The sequence below is a fragment of the Anarrhichthys ocellatus genome, unplaced genomic scaffold (genome assembly GCF_004355925.1).
Source record: "Anarrhichthys ocellatus isolate YVR2014 unplaced genomic scaffold, GSC_Weel_1.0 scaffold68, whole genome shotgun sequence".
NCBI lineage: Eukaryota > Metazoa > Chordata > Actinopteri > Perciformes > Anarhichadidae > Anarrhichthys > Anarrhichthys ocellatus.
The window spans coordinates 2315845-2329702 of record NW_022280098.1 but is presented as its reverse complement, the minus strand read 5'-3'; the positions used below and the strand labels follow the sequence as shown (position 1 = coordinate 2329702).

Here is a 13858-nt window from a genome sequence, read left to right as displayed (position 1 = left end):
GTGCTGGGCAAGTTAACGCGTTATTATCGCGTTGACGCATTAATTAATTAACGCCAACAATTATTTTATCACGCGTTAACGCAGTTTTTTTTATTATTAAGCGGACATTTTTAACACAAGAGCCAGGCAGTGAGCGGTGAACAGCTGTTTGTGTGGCGTCTCTTCGATCTCTTCCTGTTTCCTTCACCTACATTCCCCTGGGTCCTAAGTCCCTCCGTGTACAGCTTGTTATCACCCTCCATGTACCAACGTACATTTATAACAAATACCACACATATTACGGTAACCAGTGTTGCATATGTGTCTGACCACAATACCAAAAAAAGCAAAAAATAAATGATTCATTTCAAGTGTTTTTGTTTAGAATATGTATAAAGAATATCATTTAGTTATCGCTACTGAGAATTTAACAAACGTAAAAAAAAAAAGAAAAAAACATGACGATGATGAGATAGGTTTGCAGTTATCAAGGTGTATATTTCAAATTGCATCTATTACACATGAAAATAAAGTTGTGAACACCGGCTGAATATCTATTATCAGAATCATAACTGTGTTATAACTGCTACTGTGTAAAGGGAATACTGCTGTTAAAAATAACCTTATTTGTTTAAAGTGTTTGCAAACCAAATGTTATTGCACTTTAGTTCATATAGCAGTACTTTTAAAATAAAAGTGCACAATATACTACTTTTGAATTCATTATTGAATTTTGCACATAACAATGCGATTAATCGTGATTACAAATTGTAATCCTTGCCCAGCACCAATTTATATTGTACATAGTTGTTAAATGTTTATACTTACATCTGTTCTACTTTTTTTGTTGTCCTTGTTTTATTTTTCATATTTTTCTTGTTTATTGTAAACTTGTGTATTCACGTTGAGAGCAATGTGTAAACCAGAGTCAAATTCCTTGTATGCGTATGCATACATGGCCAATAAAGCTGATTCTGATTCTGATAATCACTATTGACTAAAGGACGGTAAAACATTATTGAGGGCCGCTATACTCAGCACTGCCGCTGACCACCAGCACGCCGTTCGGCATACTTTCTGTAACCAGTGTAGAATCAAAGCATGGCGGAAGTAGCAAGGTAGATAGCTAAATAGCCAGCTGTATGCTAGTTAGCTAGATAGCTTAAAATAAATCGAAAAAAGTCGATGGCAATGTGCTTTCTTATGCTGTGACGAAAGTGTGTGGATAAAGCAGTACAATCTGTCATCGTTTCGACTACATTAGCTTTACATATTTAGCTTGTTAGATAAATGTTAGCAAGTGCTAATAAATTAACATCGCTAGCTAAGACCTTCTAGCTAAGACCAAATATACTCAGGTACTGTATCAAAGTAGTAATGAAATTGTATTGAATCGTTAACTGGTTACACATGCAGCCACATCGAATTTCCCCTCCCTGCATGACAGGGCACAGACCGATCGGTGACCGTTCCCCGCTGGGACCTTCCTGGGTCCTTGGCTGAAAGAAGATCCCTGCAATCATGTAGTGAACGAGGGGCCGACTGGTGATGCCCCTGTGCCACCATATATGGAGATCAATTGCAATTGTTTATCTATCCACCAGGTAGAGCAGCGATTATCGAAGCTGAAGCTGTTGTACTGCAGCCTGAAATCAGCTGTTTTCATCATCTTTGATGTGTGTGAGGGATGTGCCTCCCACACAGAGCAGAGGCTACTTTAAATGATTATCATATTATAATCACATCATGATGATCAGGTCATGCAAATATTATGCTAAAGCTTTTTCTAAAACACCAATACAGACAGTTATAGCGAGATTGAGGTAGCGAGACGCTCGACGGAGACAGCCTTCAATTTACTCATTATACCATCTATTCTGTATGAAAGCTCTAAGAGATGCGTTATTCAACAGAATTAGCCTTCATGAAAAGAAAAGCAATAGCCAACGGGAGGGAAAATAATAATACATGGTAAGAAATAACTGCGTGTGTGGCGATCATCTGAGGAAAACATCTAGGAAATCAGCTGATCACATTTCATGTGTATGAGGGAGTGTGCTTCCCACACAGACCTTTAATGATTATTATCATATCATAGTGGTCAGGTCATGAAAATATTACTATCCTGAAGCCTTCTTTCCCGATTTGGTCAGGTTAGACTCAGTGATTCTCAAGCACAGGGTCATGGCAGTCTACTGGTCTCTGCTCCTTACTGAGCCCAACCAATACAATAGCAAGTCTCCCTGGCCTCTCTGAGTGTAAGAGGGTGTTTTAAGTCACTGATGCGACGCAGACGCAGGGTTTGTTAACTGCACCGTATGCATGCAGAAGGCAAAAAATGTTAGGTCATAAAATCTGTCAGAAAACCAGCCGCAAGACGGTAGAGAGAGGAAAGAGAGGGAGCAAGACATTATAGGGTGGCTGATCCTATAATAATATATAATATATCAACACAAAATACAAATATGTAAAAAAACTTGTAACTAAAGCTTTAAAATATGTAATATTTATATTATTATGTTATATTCATATAATGAGTAAATGTACTTAGTTTCATTCCACCACAGACAATCAGACTTTATGCTGTTGGAAATATGTGAATACTAACTATTGACAACTGAAGGGAGGCAAACATTATCGAGGTTCCAAATGCTGTACGTCTGAGAAACATACAGCGCAAGCCATGGCCTAAACAAAGAAACATGATTCTTTAGTGTACTTCATTTGGTTTTAGGGTGTTTGTGAAGGTGGCCCCATTTAATGGTGACACCAAAAGCTTGAGCCAATATATTAGAGCAAGTTGAAATACCTAACCTTGATGACTTCTCTAAGACACCATCAGGGTTACTTTCTGCCTCAGAGCCACAGGAGATATCACTTTCACAGGTAATCGTCATTTGAGGAGAAATATATCATATACACATACACAACTTGCAGTAGCTATGACAATCATGTTGACTTACCAACTGTTGTGAATACAGTGCAGCAGAAGAACATAGAGCCAAAAAAATTCCATCTGTCAGGTCTCTGAAACCATATGGACTTGAACTCACGCATCTTAGTCTCCACTTCCTCCACTATGTTTGGAGGTGTGGAGGAGTCGTTTTCTGAAACAAGAGAAAATATTAAGATGTTCAGTCTAGAGCAAATTATGTGCTTCATGCATGCCTAGGTCCAAAATATTATAGAATGGGAAGAAAATATAAGAAACAGCCACATATTTAATCAGCCATCATCAAAAAGTCCATTGATGTTATATGTTAGCTTCAAAAGTTTGGTTGCCCAGTGTTATCAGATATTTGTGGTCACTTACTGGAGAGGTTCTGGACGGTACTGATAATCTGACGAAGGAAGTCATGGTACTCGTCCGGTAAATATAACTCGCTCTTTCCCTCAATGTGCTCGAACATGAGCGCACCCAGCGCTGCGTATGCAACCAGGGACAGACACAGCAGAAGGTGAGGAAAGAGTCTCCAGAAACGCCCTGCGCATTTTCTGGACTCGGCTTTAGCGCTGATTCCTCTCTTCACTGCTACTGACATCTTCTTCTTATTTCTCCTCCAGCTGCACCGCAGTCCCTTCAGTCCGTGTGGAGAGCGGCTGTGCGTCCGTCAGCTTGGCTTTATGCTCCAGTACTGTGCGCAGACGCTGCTGAGGCAGTGGACACCACATCATCCATACATGCATTTCAATCACTGCGATGAAGCCTTATGCGTTATTCACTCAAGTCCATTATTACATCCTTTGACTGAGCCTGACAAACATTTACACCCTCAGCATCATTAGACCAGCTTATTGTGATACGTTTTTTTGTTTTTGTTAATACCAAACTGAAATACAGCTGCAGCATAACCTAGACATAATGACCCCCATTACAAATATAGCAGTCAAGTCAACAAAAGTAAAACATAAGGAATTTAATGGATTTTATTACATATACTAAAATCCATACAATTCCTTATGTTTTACTTTTGTTGGCTTCTCATTGAGGTATATCAATTTACATCATTCTTCCAGTTTATTCCATCCATCCAACACCCAGATTGATAGCCAGTAGTGGAAAAAGCCTAATCAATTCCTTTACAATTACTAAAGGACTAATAGTCTACAACCATGTAAAATAATATGCCTTAATTCAGCTTGATCCATTTTTCTTATGAAGTCCCACTCTGTGCAACAGCAATTATGTCCCTTTAATCTCTAAAAACAAATAGTCTTGCCCTTTTCAATTAAGCACCAGGGACAACAGGTGCTGCAGGATTTCTATATTTAGTGAACCATGTGAGAACCAACTGTGGGTCAGAGAACAACTGGGTCCCTTTATGTAAATACTTTGGGACTATTGAATGTGCCGAGGCATTCTAGTTGAGATGCTAGGCTACTTTTAAGTTGTAATAGGTAAAGTTTCCCAGTTTATTGTGAAGGGAATCACATTGAGTTTATTAAATATTCATCTGTAGGAAGTGGACTTACAGATAATTTCTGCAAAGGCCATTTATCATTTTGGCTTGATTTTGTGGTCTGACACTAAAATCAAGTTTAACAATGGAGGGAACTGGCACTTTTTCAATGGGACACTGGCCCAACCCATTAGAGGGTGTGATCTAACCACAGCTACAACACTCACCATAATTGAACCAACACCTCTCTGATTTATTACAGGGCTGTTGGGCTAGATTTTATAATCGTAGACCTACTGGATTTGATCAGTCAAAGAAGGAGACCAACATACTTAAACCAGGAAACCTGCAATACAATATCGGTTGCAAAAAAGCCAAGAGGTCGACAGCTGTATTCCAAGATGGCGACGGTGAAATCGTCAAACTCAAGCCTTCACAACGGCAGTCTACAAACCAATGACTATGTCAACTTCTTATAATAAGTCTATGGTGTTTACAAAGAGCAACGGACAAATCTAACATATTATACCTTTAACTTTTCAACTTAGTTAACTGCATTTAACTAGCAAAAGTACATCAACCAGTGTATATTCCACAGTTACAATGAAAAGCTGTAAACACTGATCGTGATCTGGAAAACATATTAACTCTTGTTTATGTCTTTGCATGATTTTGTGTGTGATATTGTTCGATGCTAAAGAATTTCCACATGGATCTGCAGCCACCCAGGAGCTCCATGTTAGACACAGCACTGATATAAGCTACAGCTGCTAGCTAACATTTGCTAATTAACTCTAAACACAAAGCACAGCTGAGGCTGATGGCATGCCATTAGCTTTTAGGTATTTGGTCATACACCAAATGTGCATCAACATCTAAGCCAAACTGTATGGCAATCCATCAAATAGTTGTCAAGTAAAGTCATAGAAATAAACAATGTCACTCTCATGGTGGCATGAAAAGCTGGGGGTCAACAAAATCATTCATAGTTTTAGTTGTAAGTTATTTTGAATCAACATTGACAAAAACAGTGGCGTAGACTCATTTAGAAGCTGCTGTAGTGTAAAGAATATGAACAGGCTAGAATAAATACGATTCAAATAAGATATTTTTTAATTGACTTGCGGGCCAATTTCTCAGTTCACTGTGACAATGACCATAACTGGTGTAAGACGGGCGAACCACAGCACAGGGGAGGTCCAAGGAATGTTGGCTTCTCTCTCTAAAATAAATCACTTCAACAGCTCTTATATCTGCTCAGCATCAGTGGAATAAACATTTTGGCTGGCATTCTGGATAACATAAACACCCAGCAGAAAGTCACGCTGCTCTGGCCTCTACTCATCATATTAACAGCAACACCATACCAAAGCAGCTAGTCAGGGATGAAGCAGTGATGCTGGCCCTGGACACCACAGAGCTTTTAAAGGCAAACTAAGTCAGCTGTGTTTGTGTTACTGTGACTCATTTTCAGATGAACTTGGGGGAAACCCTTCTTATTGCTAAATCACTGTTGACTGTGTTTGTATTTGAGGCAACATTTAAAAAGACAATGCAACGTGGTATAGGACCATACTGAAAGCCATGTTCTGGTGGTCTAACACTGCTTGCTATCGTACAGTATGAACCTCGGAGCCATCATACGCCTTGCACTCGCAATATCAAATGACACTGATCACCCACTAAACCAACATTTCACATTGCTACCATCTGGTCAGAGAGACAGAACACTTAGATGGAGACAAACTTGCTTCAGAAGTTCGGTTCCTTCTGCAGAACAGCCCTGAACAATCTGCCTCACTGACACCGTTGACGCTAAATGCTGAGCTGGGACAAACTAGTGCATACATGAAGACTGTATTCTGTTCATATTTGATCTGTATGTGTTGTGATGTGTATATCTGTATGTTTCTGTGTACTGGCTGTGGAACAAATACAGTAAATGTAAACTTAAATCAGTGTGGTTTCAGGGCTCTTGTCACATTGAGGGGGAGATACTACAGGTGAGTAGTGTAAATATTTAGCTTACAGATATCACCATGAAACTTCCAAAGTTGAGTACTTACATGAATACATTTATTTTTTGTATTACAATTTATGTGAAAAATCTTGTGTTCAAAATGAGGCATTTTCTTATCGAATATGTGTTAATTTTCATACATTTCCAGAGAAGAAATCTGAACATTAGATAAAGGCAGGTTCAAAATATTTTTTTTCATTTTATTGACATATTAAAGTCAAAGGTTTTTACAGAAGGAATTAGGAATACAATGTTACATAACATGCAGAGTCTGAGAAAAAAAATATTTTGAGAAAAACGGCCTAGATTTGTAGTGTAAAGTTCTTTTAATCTCAAAACACTACAGGTGAATAGGTTAACGATGTAACTAGAGATATCACGATAAAACTTCTCCAGTTAATTACTTACGTTAAGACAATTATTTTTTTTGTTTTAAGTTTTCTGATGTGTTATGCTTTCATATACAAATGAGGCATTATCTAATGGTAACTTTTGGTGAATATAGGAGAAATGTACGCAAACTGACAAAGTAGTAAAATAAACGCTGATATGTGTATTTTGGATGTTTTCTTTCCACTAGTCTGAAAAAAGACGCGTTATGGAGGCAAAATAGTGTAAAATCTCAAAATTAGAATGCAGGAAAAAAGGATGTTTTTGCTTGTAGTGTCTTGCCTTAACAAAGCAAGATAAATGTTTCAAATCAAAACTCCAGTAGAAACACATAATAAATGGGGCAGTTTTTAAAGCATGCAGAATGCAGCCCGGAGTTTCACTGAAAACCTAAAGGCTCTAGATTTATAGCTGTGTGTTAAGGGGTTAAGCTACGTGCACAGCCTCTGTAGTTAAGCCGTAACGTAGAAGATCTGTTGTGGTAGGTCTGTAACTGGTAAATGGACTTGCATTCATGTAGACTCACACAGTGATGGCACATTGATGGCACAGCCTTCGGCAGCAATTTGGGGTTCAGTGTCTTGCCCAAGGGCAATTCCACATGCGGACTGGAGGAGCCGGGGATTGAACATCTAACCAATTTCTGCGTATTTTACATCAAAACCCAATCATCTTTTCTGATGAAAAAAATATTCCGTGTGTTTACGTAAGCTCGTACTAATTTCAACAAATAATATCATGACATCCATTCATCAATCAATCTGCAACTTTTACTGACAATGGAGGTGTGTGTGGAGCCACAGTCCTCTGTAGCTCTCGATGGCGTTACATTCTAAGCCCGCCCACTTTTAAACTGTTCAAATGAGAGGGTTTTGATTAAAATCCCTCTTGTAAATATACACCTGTACTCTGCACGCTTAAAGTACTCCATTTCACTGGGGAAAACTCACAGTATAGAAGATAAAGACGTTAAGTATGTAGATCACAATGTAACAGTAGGCATGATGTACAAAGTGAGCAACAGAAAGGCAGTTGAAGTGGCTTTAGAGGAGGAGGCCTAAATATAATCAAGCAGTCCTAATTAACACAGCGGTGTCAATTTTTGTGACACCATGTGGTGTTTCATGCAAAATCCAGATTGTAGTACAGAATTATTGCTTCTTCATCATAGGATTTCATTTGAACAATTTATGCTTCATCACAAAGCTTTTGAAACTCAAATAGCAAACAGGCCACTTTTTAAAACCACTCACATGATTCAGTTTTTCATGTTGTTATCAAGTTTTCAGAAGCACAGTTCACAAAGAAAGTTTTAAGAAAAAACAAAATGATAATAAAATGTAATTCAATCCCATCTGGCCACAGAGGGCGTTGATAGCATATCAAGCTTTACGTCACACCCTAATGCCATTAACACAATCTAATTCCAAGTCTTAAGAGGGTGCCGTCCCTTTAGTTCGACACATATTTTCCAGTGACATTGTTCTCTCTCTTTGCACTCAAAGCTGAGAAAGCTGCTTGGACTGGGACCAGTGCCAGACCCTCTAATTTGGAATAAGTCTTAGTGACTTGTTTGGCAGTGTCTCTTAGAGTGTCAGCCTCCTACACTGTACATGACAGATTACTAACTCTGGTTAAAATCCTAAATATAACTATCCCTACCTGAAGGCCACTGTAGTTCTCCAACACGGTTGGAAAGGGATGGGTGAGCTGAGGGGTATTTAGTTGGTTGCAATCTGCAACTCACAAGTAGATGCCACTAAATCTTACACACTGGGTCTTTAATTTTTTTTTTAATTTGTCCACAGTACTTGTTGCCCCACCATTTGTGTCCACCTAGAAACACCACTCATCTGATGACAGAGCCTATCATCAGCCATTATGTGGACTGTACTGCATGCAAGCATCAGCCCTTAGAGTCATTCTCTTGATATGCAACTAAGACCGCAAGAGGAATACACTATCTAATAACAGATACATCTAAACACAGCAAACCACATGATATGCAGCAGCAGTTACACAGATAGATAAATATTCACTTCAAATATTATGTAGCGTGATACAAAGATGATATACATTGTACATTAGCAGAAGTGAAAACCATAGAGCAGGAGCTCATTGGTTAAGTCATTAACAGCAAAGCAGCATGTCACTTAAACGTATTGCCTTGTGTTGTAATATGTGTAAGACTTTGCGAATATTTTGTGCGATGCCCTTGAGTGTGACTAAACCAAATTTTTCCATGAAGGCAATAAAATAAATACGTGAATGAGCTATGTGCAGAATCACATAGAATCATGTCTGAGGTGGAACTCAGATGGCTTGGGTGTCACTTTGTGGCCTAATGCAGTGTTTCTCCCAAGGGTGTTGATATGTTCACATATCAACCAGCCTATCCAGCTGGCAAAGTTGACCCCCCCCCCCAATCGGGAGAGGAGAGGTCAAGGCTGCTGTGCCCAGTGTGGGCCCTCAGAGCTTATGTGGAAGCCACCGCCTGCATACGGCAGTCGGAGCAGCTCTTTGTCAGTTATGGTGAGCCTAAGAAGGGCTGTGCTCCTTCTGAAAAAACAGCGCCTATCCCACTGGATAGTGGAGGCCATTGCCTATACATACAAGGCGAGCGACTGTGCTCGGCCATCCGGGGTGAAGGGTCACTCTACCAAGAGTGTCTCCACGCCAAGGGCAGCCCTGAGAGGTGTGCCTGTGGAGGATATATGTGCTACGGCCTCATGGGCATCACCGAGCACATTCACCAAACACTACAGAGTTAACGTTGCCACCCCTCACCCACTGGGGAGGGTTCTTTGGCCAATGTCCTCTGCCGGAGCTATACGAGGTAGTTACTGTGCTTCCTCGTGACTCTTTTGGTATAAGTCATCCAGTGTGAAGCACTGCCTCTGGCAGTCAGTAAGGATGAAATAGAACGAAAGTTACGAATGTAACTACTAAAAAATGTCAGGTGGCGCAACCACATATTTATAAAAAAATATATATATTCCTAATATTTATTCAAACTGAAATTTCTGACAAGTATCCCTTAGTGTCTACTGTGTCTAACACATCGTATTTTGTGGTTGTGTTTTATATACATACAATAATTTATCATAATTGCGTTCTCTTGGCCAGATATTTACTATATTTAACTTTTGATTTTACATTTAAACAGAAACATAATAATACAAATGAATACATTCAATAAAATAGTTCTTCACATCATATCAAGCAAAATAAAATTCACTTTAACCTATTATTCATTGCTTTAAATTAATATTTTACCTGGTCGCACCACCATGACATTTATCAGTTGTGCCACCTGACAATATTAGTAATCACAGCAAATATGCAGACAATTTGCATTTTTTTTACATGCTTTTAATCAACAGACTCTTTTTAAGTAAAAGAAGGTAAATATTTCATAGTAATCATGTTTAGCACATAACTGGAATAGGCAAAGTCACAGTCGCTTCCGCCTGGGGTGTTGCAGCTTCTACATCATTGTAGCAGCGTTTTGCACACACTCGATACATGACTTGTTGTCTGCTCCCTGTGTTGTGCTGATTTTGCTTTACTTGACAGTGGCATCCTTAATAGTTAAACAATATTCATTAATATCATGGAAAATAGTTTGAAAGTTTATAATATAGTTAACTTAACACTGTTAAACTTTAGAATTTATTTTTTATATAATGTTAGAGCTTTAAATATAATATCATAGAGTGACGTTCTCTGCAGTTGCACCACCTGCCTTACTGGTTGCGCCACCTGACATTTGCAACTGATTTCAAATTAAACAGGCATCTACTATGACACTAGCATTAGCTTTTGTTCTTGCTAACAACTTCATACATATACATTTTAAATAGAATAAAGACATGATAAAATAACATTTTTCTAGTTTTACATTGGTTGTACCATCCTGACATGGAAAGTGAACCACTCTACCTATAAGTTGAAAGTAGCTGTTTTTATCAATATTCAAAAGAGATATAAAACATTTTCACTCTGCTATAAAGGTCAGTTGAGGTCCTCTTGATGATGCAATAACCTGTTTACTGTTTTCCACTTTCATTTTGTAATAAAAGTCCCATCTTTACAGCTGTGCCACCCTGACATTTGAGAACATTCAAATTGCTGGACAAAAGTTTTTAAATTATCGCAACAGCTTAAAACTATTGGTATTTGTAAAAATTTGGTTTATTTGAATCGTTAGAACAATAAAAGCATGCCATAGTATTTTATTTTGAATTTATTATCATTTCAATACATTTTTTTAATAGTATTCTTAGACTGTTCATCTGCTAGGACAGGTGCACCGCCTGACATTTTCAGGGTTTGAGAAGCCAAAACATAAAATAATAAATATTATTTGATTGTACTGATAATGTATCAAAACTAGATAGGTTTTATAGAATGAAATTATATATGTCACGGATTGATACAATTATTTTAAAAGGAAATAGTGGACTCGGACACAAAAATATGCATGTCATGTCATTGACCCATAAATATTTGACCTGCGCATGCGCGAGACAGAAGATATCCAGTGTGAAGCACTGCCTCTGGCGGTCATCCAGGATTCATAGAACTGTAGTTACATTCGTAACTTTCGTTTTAAGTAGAGCTTTTTTCCAATCAGATTTCACCTCTGTGTCTCTAGGTAAGAACAGAGACCCAGGCCTGCACACTCTCACCTGCAGCCAGTGCAGATTAAAGTAAATGGGGACGATATTGTTCATTGTCAGTGTTCAACCAATCCAATCTTTAGTTTGACATGTTGGGCGTATTCTTTGACGTATCAGAGCCTGCGCCTATAATGACGTCAGCATTACAATGCCGCTCAGTGTCCGTGTGTAGCTTTGCCGCGAGGTGCAGAGTGTGCTGTGATTGGTCAGTGGGGGAGCACATGACTATCGTGAAACGAAACTTAACAGCCAGCAGAGGCTGATGGGTAGTGAATCACATCATGTGATGCAGCTCAGCCAATCAAATATGGGCATTCTGACTGAGTGAGGTGCACCATGACAGAGGAGACTGAGACAAGGAAAGACATTGCAGAGCAGTACATTGAACATTCAGGTTGTGAAAGTGAAATCCTATGATAATCTCTTTGGGTCGTGGCTTGTCATTAAGGAATGACAGTGGATCCCACAGCCAGACCAGCTGAGAACATTATATTTTCCTGAATTTAGGCTTTTGCATTTTCTAAATTTTCATTATTCAAACGACTTGTACCGAATGGTTTAATACGAATAGTTACAGCCTTAAAAATGAATAATAGCTGTAGCGCCATAATGTGGTTATAAGGTGGTATTTCAGCTGCAGGACAGCGGTGAATGCCCAGGTATAAAATGCACCCTGCCACTGACAAAACCAATACACATATAAGCAAAAGAAAAGTGTATGACACTAGAGCAGAGCAGACATAACAGGCTGCAGCATGTGTCAGGCAGAACAAACCCACCTACAGTACAAGCACATATATAAGACTGAGGCACATAACATACACATCAAAATGGAAAATGGCAACACTGAACAAGACAAATATACATATAGACGAAACAAGCAGGCAGGACAGACTACGTCAATGCACGTGTGGCGAGAGGAAGGTGGGATGTGGTTTAAAGTTTACGTGGACATTAACCAATAGTCAGAGCACAACAACGCCACCTTAGGAATTTCACCTAAAGATTAAGGTTTGCCCACACAGTATCAAGGATTCAGAGGACACTCAGGTCTACACACGCCTGATTGGCAACCAGCCATTCCTTAAGGCTATGTTTGAATGTTTTGTACGTGTTTTGTGTCACGAATTCCCCTTCATATTAGTTTGTTTTCACCATGTCTGCTTGTTTTATTAACTCTCCTGTCATTTCAGATCCTACCATTCACACCCGATCACCTCTCATTCCCCTCACCTAGTCCTCCACACCCATCTCACCTTCAGCCCATTCTCTTATTAGCCCTCACTATTTAGATCCCCTCACTTGCACTTGTTCCCTGCCAGATTGTCTTGTGTGTTATTGCCAAGTTCTCCAGCGTATCTTTATATTGTTCCTGATCCGCCTGTTCTGACCCTGTCTGCCTGTTTGACTGACCTCCTGGTTTTGACCCTGCCTGAACTCAAGTAAAAGAACTGAACTTGTATTTTGTCTCTGAGTTGTGCTTTTGGGTTCAACTATCTGTAATCCTTACAGTTTTGTGTGCGTATGTGTGATGGCAGAGTATTCCACGAGTGTGCTGCCTTCACAGAGAATGTAGATTTGCTAAAAGAGCTTGACCTTTGTGAAATGACACATTTAAATGTAACATTTAAATGTAACATTTTAAAAACCAGACACGCATCAGTGAATTTAATGAGGTTCTCCCAACTCAAGATATGGTGTTTGATGAGGATATTGCAGTGATGGTGACTTTTGTTTTTTAAAATTGTTTTTAGAGCTCGTTTATAGAGAATATGAATAGATTTTAATGTTGTGCTGCTGGCTTGTGCCCAGCTGGTTAAGCAGTAGGTCAGATGGGGGACAATCATTGCATTAAAATACAGTTTCACAGCCTGCATGGTTTTTTATACATCCAAAATTCATGAGATTACATCATAAGACCTTTGTCACATGTTTTACCTGCTTTTTAAAAAGAGAGATTAGAATCGATAAAAACTCCTAAATATTTAAAATCTGACACTACCTGTAGCCTCTCACCAGCAACATAGACATCTGGCTCCAGTGACACTTTGCAAGCCCTCTTTGTGAAGAACATACAGTCTTTAACATTCAGGTGAAGGCAGGAATCTGCAAGCCATTTAGTTACATTTGTCATTGTGGACGTGAGTTTAACTGCAGCGTGTTATTGGTTTTTTGCGTGCACATACATCAATGTATAGTCAGCGTACATTAGAATATCGCACCCATTGCAGACACCCGGGAAATCAATGTATAAACTGAATAATAAAGGTCCTAAAATAGAACCCTGGGGTACTCCCACGTTGGATCTCAGAGTAGATGATGAAACATCACCCACTCTGACACACTGGGTTCTTCCTTCAAGGTAGGATTTCAGCAAGGTAAGAGAC

General features: G+C 39.0%; 1 protein-coding gene across 1 annotated transcript in view; it reads right to left on the bottom strand.

Moving 5' to 3' along the window:
* kcnk18 (potassium channel, subfamily K, member 18) overlaps window positions 1-3859 on the bottom strand; it is an 18665-nt gene extending 14806 nt beyond the window's left edge. Inside the window, exons 1-2 of the mRNA XM_031873092.1 lie at window positions 3293-3859; window positions 2943-3086 (exon numbers count right to left, since the gene is read on the bottom strand). Coding sequence (XP_031728952.1) covers window positions 2943-3086; window positions 3293-3521 — 373 coding nt within the window. The 5' untranslated portion in view covers window positions 3522-3859. The remainder of the gene's footprint in view (window positions 1-2942; window positions 3087-3292) is intronic.
* Between the last annotated feature and the right edge of the window lie 9999 nt (window positions 3860-13858).